The sequence below is a fragment of the Solanum stenotomum genome, chromosome 2 (assembly GCF_019186545.1).
Source record: "Solanum stenotomum isolate F172 chromosome 2, ASM1918654v1, whole genome shotgun sequence".
NCBI classification, from domain to species: domain Eukaryota; kingdom Viridiplantae; phylum Streptophyta; class Magnoliopsida; order Solanales; family Solanaceae; genus Solanum; species Solanum stenotomum.
In genome coordinates this window covers 17,399,852-17,410,663 of record NC_064283.1, presented here as the reverse complement: position 1 = coordinate 17,410,663, position 10,812 = coordinate 17,399,852, and the positions used below count along the sequence as shown (strand labels likewise).

At 35.0% G+C, this 10,812-nt stretch overlaps 1 protein-coding gene across 1 annotated transcript; it reads right to left on the bottom strand.

Moving 5' to 3' along the window:
* Positions 1 to 1,082: 1,082 nt before the first annotated feature.
* Positions 1,083 to 1,835, bottom strand: LOC125855766 (uncharacterized). Its single transcript, XM_049535472.1, has one exon. It carries the CDS (start codon positions 1,833 to 1,835, stop codon positions 1,083 to 1,085), a length of 753 nt encoding a protein of 250 aa, XP_049391429.1.
* Positions 1,836 to 10,812: the final 8,977 nt, after the last annotated feature.

Genomic DNA, 10,812 nt, shown 5'->3' with positions numbered 1-10,812 from the left:
CCAAAAGGCCCATCAGGTGAAAATTGATGGGGTGGGATTTACAAACCCGGGGGTATGATCAAGACCAACAACTAGACATGAAACTTTACAATTGTCCTATGAAATCGACTAAACTATCTATCTCCCCCACTATATCTTGTTTACACCAAAAATACAAAAGACTAAGGCTCCTCATTTCGATATTCTGAGAACTGCTGGCTATTCCATCATGACCTCTTTCATTTCTTTCTCTCCATTTTGTCCACCAAAATGCATGCTGGAATGCTCCTCCACCAGTCTTCTTGTCACCTTCTTCTACCCACTCCTTCCCAATTTTTCAACAGATCAAAGGAGGTTATGGGCATCACCCAATTTATGCCTAGTATGCAAAATAACATGTTCCACAGATTTGCAGTTGTTCAACAGTGCAAGAACAAGTGACTATTTATCTCTGCCTCTTCCTCGCACATAAAACACCTTGAGCAAATCTGTACACCTCTTCTCTGTAGTACTTCGTGGGTTAAACATGCTCTTCTGATCACCAGCCAGATGAAGCATGAAACTTTGAGAGGGATTTTAACCTTCTAGACTAGTTTCCATGGCCAGATAGTTGTCATTGTGCGACTGTAATTCAGTCTCTAGTAGCATGATTTCACCGTAAAGGACTCCTTGTTGTGCAATTTCTAGACTGGCATATCAAGACCTGCATTTACTCCTGGGAAAAAATTTAGGACCTGCAGCAATTTAGCTATTCTGTTTATCTCCTAGTCATTTAAGGCCCTTCTAAAAATCAAGTTCCACCCTTGAGGAGTCCATACTTATGCCACTTTGTCTATCTGTTGCAAGCTCAAAATATACATATCTGGGAAGGTAGTCTTCAGGTTTTCTTCCCCAATCCACAATTCGTTCCAGAAATTTGTCTTTTCCCTATTACCAATTTTGTACTTCAAATTATTACTAAAGGTGAGCCATAGTCTTCTAATTGTTTTCCACACAGAACACCCAAATGTACAGTCACCTGCTCAGTCTTCAGGGGCCCATATTTCTGTGAAATGAATCTCATCCAAAGTGCCATATATATCTTCACAATAAAATCTCCACAATCATTTCTTCAGTAAACTTTCGTTATGTGCACGTAGCTTCTTTATGCCTAGTCCACCCTGCTCTTTGCTCAGGGCCACCTTATCCCATTTGACTAGATTGTACCCTTTCTTCTCTTTATTGCCCTGCCATAGAAATACTCTTCTTGCCTTGTTGATTTTTTTCCCTATGCTGACTGGTAGAAGGAATAGAATCGTCATATAAGTAGGTTGGCCATCCATGACTGATTTTATAAGAGTTAGTATACTGCCCAAAGACAAATATTGACTTTTCCATCTTGTTAGTTTCATCTCACTTCTTTGCAGAATCTCATTCCACACTTCCAGCTTCTTATTCTTTGCTCCGAGAGGCATACCTAGGTATTTAGTAGGTAGGGAAACCACTTGACACCCTAGGTTTTCTGTTAGGATCTGCATATTAGGCACTTGGTTGACTGGGTAGAGACAACTTTTCTGCCAATTAACATGGAGCCTTGAAACGCCTTCAAAAATGGTTAGGATAGATCTCAAATGCCTTATTTGTGTAACTTCAGCTTCACAAAAACCTCTAATCCATCCATTCTCCCTTGCTCTCCTGATCATGAAGTTCAGGCCTTCCATTGCTAGAATGAACAGAAAAAGTGACATGGGGTCACCTTGTCTGAGCCCTTTCTGTGATTGGAAAAAGCCTTTTGGACTGCCATTGATTATGAGCGAAAATTTCACATTGGAGATACAAAAACTGATCCAGTTAATCCATTTGTTGCCAAACCCCATATCTCTCAATATTTTGAGAAGGAAAATCCAATTTATGTGGTCGTAAGCCTTCTCAATGTTAAGCTTGCATAGCACTCATGGTACATTTTGCTTCACCCTTGAGTCTACCAATTCATCTGCCAGAAGTGTTGCATCCATGATCTGTCTGTCCTTCAGGAAGGCCATTTGGTGTTCATCAACCAGAGTCCCCATTACCTTCTTCATTCTCTCAGTAATGAGCTTGGCTATAATTTTGTAGACTCCACCAATTAGACTTATTGGTCTGAAGTCTTTCAACTCTTCTGCTCCCTGCTTCTTAGGAATAAGTGCTAAAAACGTAACATTGAATGGCTTATCAAAAAACTCATTTTGATGAAAATTTTGTATTGTCTTCATCAGGTCCTTTTTCAAGGTCCCCCAACATTCCTTGAAGAAACATATTGTAAAGCCGTCTGGGTCCGGAGCTTTGTCACCATCACACTGTTTGATAATACCCAATACCTCAACTTCAGTGAATGGCCTTTGCATCTTGATCTTCCTGGGAGATTCTAGGACATTTAGCAATCCCAAAAGCAGGCCTCCAGCCTTCTGATTCAAAGTATAAATTCTTGTAGAACTCAATCATGCTCACTTTAATTTGGTCTGGGTCTTTGATTTCCTCCCCCCTAATTACCTGTTTGTTGATAACATTATATCTGTTGTGTGCCGTTGCCATCCTTTGGAAAAAATTTGTATTGTTGTCACCCTGTTTTAGCCATAAAACTCTAGATTTTTGTCTCCATCTAGCTTCCTCATTTTTTTGCCAATTTTTCGAGCTCAACCAAGACAGTTGCTCTAACAATCATTTTGTCTTCATTTAGAGCCCTAGTATCTTGAACCAAATCAATATTAGCCAACTCAGCTAGAAGGTTTCTCTTCTTAGTATCCAGTTTGCCACAAGCTAATTTGCTCCATTCTGTGATTTTTTTCTTCAGCATCCTTAACTTCAGACTTAAAACATAATCAGGGCATTCTATCACTTCAAATTCATTCCACCATTTATGCACTAGTTCCCGAAAACCGTCTATCTTGAGCCACCAATTTTTGAACTTGAAGTAGGGTCTCTATTTTCCCAGTCACCACATTGCAGCAAAATAAGACAATGGTCCGAAGTCACTCTAGGCATAACCATTTGTTTAATGTTTTTGAAGAACTCCTCCCATTCTACAGAGTAGAAAAATCTATTTAATCGAGCAACACTGTGGTGACTTGGCCCTCGAAACTAGGTGAAATCCCCCCGCACAAATAAGGATCATGCAGTTCCATCTTATCAATCCACTTGGAAAAATCAGCCATCACATTAGTGATTCTGCTACAACCTCTCATTTCTGCCATGGTTCTGACCGTGTTGAAGTCCCCGCATGCCTCCCAAGGTCCTTCACAAAGTCTCTTACTGTTGTCACCTCTTCCCAGCACTCTAGCTTCTCACTTCTGATGTGAAGGGCATACACACCGATAAGAAACCAGCTGAAGGAATCCCGCATTGCTTCAAATTTATAGGTAATTGAAAATTGTCCTATCTCCACTAGGCTACCTTTCCATACTCTGCAATCCCACAAAATTAGGATGCCTCCCTTACTTCCATCGACTTCCATATACCCACATCGCATCCACCTGCTGAGCCATAGTTGTTTAGCAAGACTATACACTTCCTTATTTACCTTTGTTTCTTGAAGGCAGTAAACACCTGCCTTCCACCTGAGCATAACACTCCTAACAAGATTTCTTGTGGAAATATTATTAATCCCCCTTACATTCCATGAAAGTAATTTTATCTTCATTTAAAGGTCAAATTTAAAACTCCCCCTTTTGTCCTGGATCCCTCCACTTTCTGATTCAGATAGGATTGTAAATTTTGTAGCTCATATTTTCCAATTCCCCTATTTTTGGGAGTGGCAGTTGAGTTGTCTGATTTCTTGTTTCTAGTGCTGCCTTTCTTTCATCTATTCTCATCAATAGGGCATGTGTTTCATCCCTAAAACCTTCGAAAGCCACCCTGTAATTGGCATTGAGTTCCATGATGTGAGCATTAATCCATTGCAATGCCTCACCCCCTACGTCTTGTCGGACCTCAGGCATATTCGTAGACACTGGTTCAACATCATGAATCTGTTGTATTTGCAAGCACTATTCAACATCAATATCTTTTGGCAGCTTCGAGCTTTCCCCTGCCTCTTGTAATTGGTTTCCCAGGCTGCTATCAACTCTACTTTGGACTGCTGCGTTCTGTTGCTTGTTGAAGTTCTCTGTCTGCTCAGAATTTTGTTGGCTCAATTCTGTTCTCCATTGACTCTGATTCCCAAGCGCTGAAAGCATTAAGAAATTGTGTCGCTAATGTTTTAAGGCTAGTCAAACTCTCCTCTGTCCCTTCACTTAAGTTCTCGTGCCCCTCACATGTTTTTCCCTTAAACTGAGAGGTCAAATCTAGACCACCTTTAAAATTGAGGCCCAAGTTTATTTTTGGGCCATGATCCAAAGTTTCTTGGCCTACAGTTATGGTTGGACTTTTAAGCCCTCCCACACTTGTTTCTGCAATATCATGTGGCTGGTTAGCTATGACTGATTTGTCCTTGGACAGAGTGTAGTCCCTCCCACAAACCTTTGGTATAAACCTTATGGACCGCTGTGTAGTATCCACTTTCAGATGAGCTTTTTGAATTTGATCTTCTCCGGTGACCACCTTGCCGGACTTTCGGTCCAGATCTGCATAGTGTATCAGAGGCTGCCATCATCGATTGTGACCTCTCTGGGTACGTTAGAGCCATCTCCTTCAACCTCGATTCTCGCCAATTTAAGATGATTCCATAACAGTGTTTCTTCCTCTGTTTCAATCCAACCTCCACAAACATCTCCGATAGCTTTGAAAGGAGAAAATGATCAAAATGGTCCTTAATGTATGGGGTTTGATTCCATTTGGTCCTTAATGTATGGACTTGATGGAAATTGTCCTTTATGTATCATAAATTGTGATCAATTTGGTCCTTAACCCTAAAATTTTAATGGCAGCGATTATTTAAAAAAAAAATATAACTAAAATCGCTACACGTGGAGCTATTTTCCATTATTTTTTAAGTAGTCCTCGCCTTGGGAATTTTTAATTAGAAAAATTTAATTTTTTTTAAGAAAATGGCTGCTATAGCAGCTATTTCTATTTTTTAAACACTGCTGGGGCAGCGTTGTTAAAAAAAAATTCACAACAGCGATTTTAAAGAATTTTTTTTTTTTGGACTGGCAGCGATTTTTATGTTTTTAAAAGGAGTAACAGTGTCAATTTTGTCAGAAGAAAATCGCTCCGTCAGGAGCGATTTTGTCCTTTTGGTTTAAAAAAATTGGTGTGCCATTTTGGAATTTTTGGAAACAGGGGAAGGAAAGTCTTGAACGAGCGCATCTTTTACATATTCCGTGTATTTTGACGGCAAAATAAAATAAAATACTAATTTTAGGGTTAAGGACCAAATTGATCACAATTTATGATACATAAAGGACCATTTCCATCAAGTCCATACATTAAGGACCAAATGGAATCAAAGCCATACATTAAGGACCATTTTGATCATTTTCTCGCTTTGAAAGTACTTTTGGACCAGAACTGAAGGGGCAAACCCACAATCCTGATCCATGTTGTTCTAGCACTTTTTGTCGTCAATGATGTACATATCGTCGGGTTCCACCATTGAAATAACACATGAGAATTTCTCCAACTCCAGTCTCCTTCTACTACTTGTTCCGCCGTGATTATGGAGGAAAACTCGAATAGGAAATAACCATTCCCCATCTCGTAAATATTCATGCCATGGATCTGTTTCCAAAGGCCATTCGCCCACCTTCTGATGTTTGTTAGGGTTGGAAGTTCACCCTTTGTGGTCACGAATTTTCCCACTAAAATTTTCTTCAACACTTCACTGTACGAATGCAGATTCTATCTCCCCTCTTGACTGCTCCCTCTTCCCTATGCCCATTACTCCCTTTATTTGCCCATTTAATGCTCCTTAGTATTTCTGCATATGGGATTTTTTTATCCACCAACCCGTGTGCTCCTATGTTCCTCACATACTGATGGGTGCTAATAAATCTCCCGATCTTTTCTGCAATTCCTGACCATCCTGAGTTGAGAGTCAATTCCAGAATGATAATCACTGCCCTTCTTCTGGCTTTTACGTTGATCAAGCTGATATACCTTCCGTATTTGTTATAGTTACGGGCACAATAAATTTCTGAAAAAACATCTTTTTTCCTCCATATGCACCGTGTTCCCCCTTGTTTTTGAAGCCTCCCATAGCATCTGAGAGATCCATTCCATTGCTTCAGCATCAAATGTTGTTCATGCCACGACATATCTCAAGTTCTTTCAAAACATTTGGATGTGTTATTTTAAACACCTCGTATATAATTATTTCATAAGAAGTATGTTATACCTTTAAACATTTAATCATCATATATCATATATATATATATATATAAGAACCCTAGGTCCGCCTACGTGGCGCCACCACAAACCAGGATTTCCTTTTAATTTTTTTATTTTCAAAACTAGCCTTATCATTTCATGAAAAGTTGTGACTTTTATGAAAAGTTGTGACTTTAATAAAAAGTTGCGACTTTTATGAAGACTTGTCACTTTTATGAAAAGTTGCCACTTTTATGAAGGGTTGTCACTTTTATGAAAGGTTGTGACCATTCCGAAGGGTTGTAACTTTTCCAAAGAGTTGTGACCTTTCCGATAGGGCACAATAAACATTTGTTCACACTACCCTTTATTTTCTATAAATAGAGGGATATCCTCTCATTTTAAAACAACAAAAATTCTGAACTTTTTCTTCTTATTCTGCACGATTAAATATTTGTGTATTTTGCTCCTGTTGAATGGCTCACTACACCATTGCTTTTATATCAATACACTGGTGAATAAAATTGTTCAATACTGAGATGATCTATTCCTTTAAACTTCGGGTATTAGAGGGGAATAATTTCTTTGAGGGGACACTGGGCATTCAGTGGGCTCAATTTTTTCCTTTCTCTTTCATTCTATTGTTACAGATCATGATATGGTTTTTTACAGTCATTGCTATATGCTTATGTTATTAATTATTTTTTGAGTACATGTTTTAAACTTTGTTGTTTATATTTTTGCAAAGTTATTGTTAAAAGTATATATTTGTTAGCACAAATTAAATAACACATGCTAATTGAGTATTCACGCAAGTTTTATCTACTAAAATTATTGAAGGTACATAAAATTATGCTAATTGACAAAATTCAAATTTGGTATGCCATTGTAAGGACATAAAGACCATAAAAACTTTATCGCACCTTGATGTGCAAAGTGAACCTGGAAAATAAGACAAAAATTAATAAACTTTTGACATGAGTTCAAAGATGTGCCGGATGACCTATAGAGGAATATAACTAGACTTCCTCTTTAATACAACTACACAATAAATTAATTGCTCATATTCAATATGAAGTATGGACAGATTCTCAAGTTTACTGCAAGTTGTAAATACTTTTCTTGAAGTAATAGAGGTGCTTCTCGACACTGCGATTGGAATAGAAGTGTAGTTTCAAATTGAACTTCAACACTATGGTTCGTAGATTTTTAAAAAAAACACTCAAATAAAATGAATAGTTTTGTTTAATATTTTTCCCTTTCAAGTATATATAATAAGTTGAATTGTTATCCAATATGATACGTTCTCCCTTTAATTTTTCATTTTAATAATTACTTATGATACATTTAAATGGGGAACTTTAAAATGATAGATGTAAAGCAAAAGGTAGAGCTAAACTTTCTACACGTTAGAATTAGAATGTTTTTTGACTTTTTTCAGCCTTTTAAAATTTATTTATTACTTCACCAACGATTATTATTTATTAGAAAATTTAATATCTCCGGTTGATGTTCATTTGATTCTCCAAAAATATCAAATAGTAACACTTCCTGGAAGCAAAAAGATAAATTATAAAATCAAATTAAAGTGGATTGATGATAAGGTTAAATAATAAGATGTTAGAATTATCATCTTCCTTTACATTATTAATATTTGTTACTACATAATCTGGTATGTAAGAAAATATAGTGTTTTTGTTTTAATGACTGATATGTTTTAAGTATTATTTTATAAATTCCGTGATATTAAATTCTCGCGCGAGGCGCAGGTAATTTTACTAGTTAAATATATACACCTAAAGATTATTTAATAAGTAATAATCTGTATCTATATTATATAAATATAAAAGAGAAAAAGTTATAGTATAATATTTTTAATTATTATTGAATTGAACCAGTTTGTTGATGAACAATTAATTCTTATTTTATTTTTATTTCATAATTTTAAAAAAATAAATTAAAGTAGGTGAAATTGACTTTGTTCTTTACAACGATAATTAATCATTTAAAATATAAAAAAGATATAGGAATGATTGAATGAATCAAAAATAATTAATCTGATTGATTAACCAAACAAATTCTATATATGTTGCGACAAATTATATAACATTTTTCAATTTTATGATATCTTTTTGAATTTTAACTATAAGTTTGTCATATATCTTTTAAATATCTTAAATGCTTAATTATAGTGAATACAAATTATGGATGTTGTAGTATTTGACTAATGAATTGGTTGAATCCAGAAAGTCTCAAATAAAGCTAATTGTACACTTTCATTAATTAATCATTATTTGGGGAAAGTTAATCAGTGTGAATCCATTAATCTACATGATCTGTTTCAAATATTAACTCAAACTTTATTTTGTTAAATAAATTATATGAGAAAATGAACAAATTTGGGAAGTTCAAGAAAAAGACCTTTGAAGAACTTAAGAAAAGTGTTCATTGGTTTTCTTCCAACTTAAAAGTCGTTCATTAAAATCTATTTAGACCTCTAAATTCATGTTAAAGCAAATATCAAAATTTGAATGTAAAATATTTACATAAAAAAATTAAGCATGAGTCGATGTGCTAGAAGCAAGTTAGCTAGTGATCTTAGAAATTCTATTTTTTTGTGAATTAACGATTGAATTACTACATAAAATATTACAGCTCATGCCCATCAATTATGCTGCAAGAACAAGCACCTTATCGAAGCAGCGATGGAGACGGTTATGGTCCACACAGCCACACCTCGTGTTTGATCCTCTGTTTTTTCAATATATATCTAACATTGGGTCTTCCGCTGAAAGCGTAATTCATAAAATTCTAATGCAACATACTGGAAATGAGCATGAGCTCTACTATTTTATGTAGTAACTCAATTGGTAATTCACAAAAATAGAATTGCTAAGATTACTAGCTTACTTGTTTCTAGCACATCGTCTCATGTTTTGATTTTTTAAAATATATTTTACATTCAGATTTAGATATTTGCTTCAACATGAATTGAAGGGTTTATATATAGATTTTAATGAACAACTTTTAAGTTGGAAGAAATCTGACACTTTCTTAAGTTCTTCAAATGTCTTTTTCTTGAACTTTCCAAGTTTGTCCATTTTCCCATAGGATTTATTTAACAAAATAATGCTGGAGTTAATATTTAAAATTGAGCATGTAGATACACTGCTTAACTATTTCCAAATAATGATTAATTAATGAAGGTGTGTACAATTAGCTTAATTTATGACTTTCTGGAATCAACATCCAATATTTGTATCCCCTATAATTAATCATTTAGTGTCAATAATTAATCATTTAAGATATTTAAAAGATATATGACAAACTTATGGTTAAAATTCAAAAGGTACCACAAAATTGAAACAGTTATAGAATCTGTCGCAATAGACATAGAATCTGTTTGATTAATCAATCAGATTAATTATCTTAAATTGATTCATTTAACCATTCTTATATTTTTTATATATCTTTAATGATTAATTATCGTTGTAAAAAACTAATTCAATTTAATCTACTTTATTTTATTTTTTTAAAATTATGAAATAAAATAAGAATTTATTGCTTATCAGCAAACTGATTCAATTCAATAATAATTAAAAATATTATTATGATTTATTGATTTACGAGGAGAGAACTGAAAGAATTTTAGGACCAAACTATAAATGGAGGATATATTTGTTCATTTCACATAATTTAACCTTTTTTCGATTAATTAAAACATACATTTTGTTCAAGCTAAGAGGGGTTGAGACAAGGGGATTCTATGTCCCCTTACCTGTTTGTGATTGCTATGGAATATCAAAATAGAGAAATGACACAGCTGGCTACTAATAAGATGTTCAAATTACACCCTAGATGCAAGAGATTTGGAGTGATTCACATGTGTAGAACTTCTATTAGATTTTTGCAGGAGAATTTCCAGAGGTTCTCTCATGCAGAGGCGTATCTAAGGGGGTCACCGGGTTCACGTGAACCGATGGTCTCCTCCTGAGATCATATATAGTAGTGTTATATTTTTTAAAAAAATATTGAAATATAGATGTGTGAACCCACACTTAAAGTATCACATAATGTGATTATGACTGGGTACACCTCTCTCCGCGAGGTTAGAAATTTGAATTTTATATTTATCTTGTTTTAATTTTCTTTCTAAATGTCGAACCGATCAAATTTATATCATAGATCAACCTTTTTATAACAGTGCACCATCATCTCAAAATTCTGGATACGCCTCTGCTCTCATGCTTCAGGATTGACAACAAATGCTGACAAAAGCTCCATTTATATAGCTAGAATGAATCTAAATGATAAGGAGGACATTGTCCATATGCTGGGGTTTACTCTGGGATGTAGATACTTGGGAGTGCCATTGTCTACCAAGAAGCTAACTATCCCTAGCTTAGTGCCTTCCACTAGTTGAAATGATTACCAAGCGCATTAGATGTTGGTCAGCTAGAATGTTGTATTATGCAGGAAGACTCCAACTCATAAAATCTGTTATTTTTGGCATGCAAAGTTATTGGGCTCAAATCTTTGTATTGCCAAAAAAGATAATAAAGCTTGTGGAGG

What these genes read in the sequence shown, in the direction of transcription:
- LOC125855766 (XM_049535472.1), bottom strand. Translation starts at nt 1,835, where the DNA reads ATGGGGTTTGGCAACAAATGGATTAACTGGATCAGTTTTTGTATCTCC.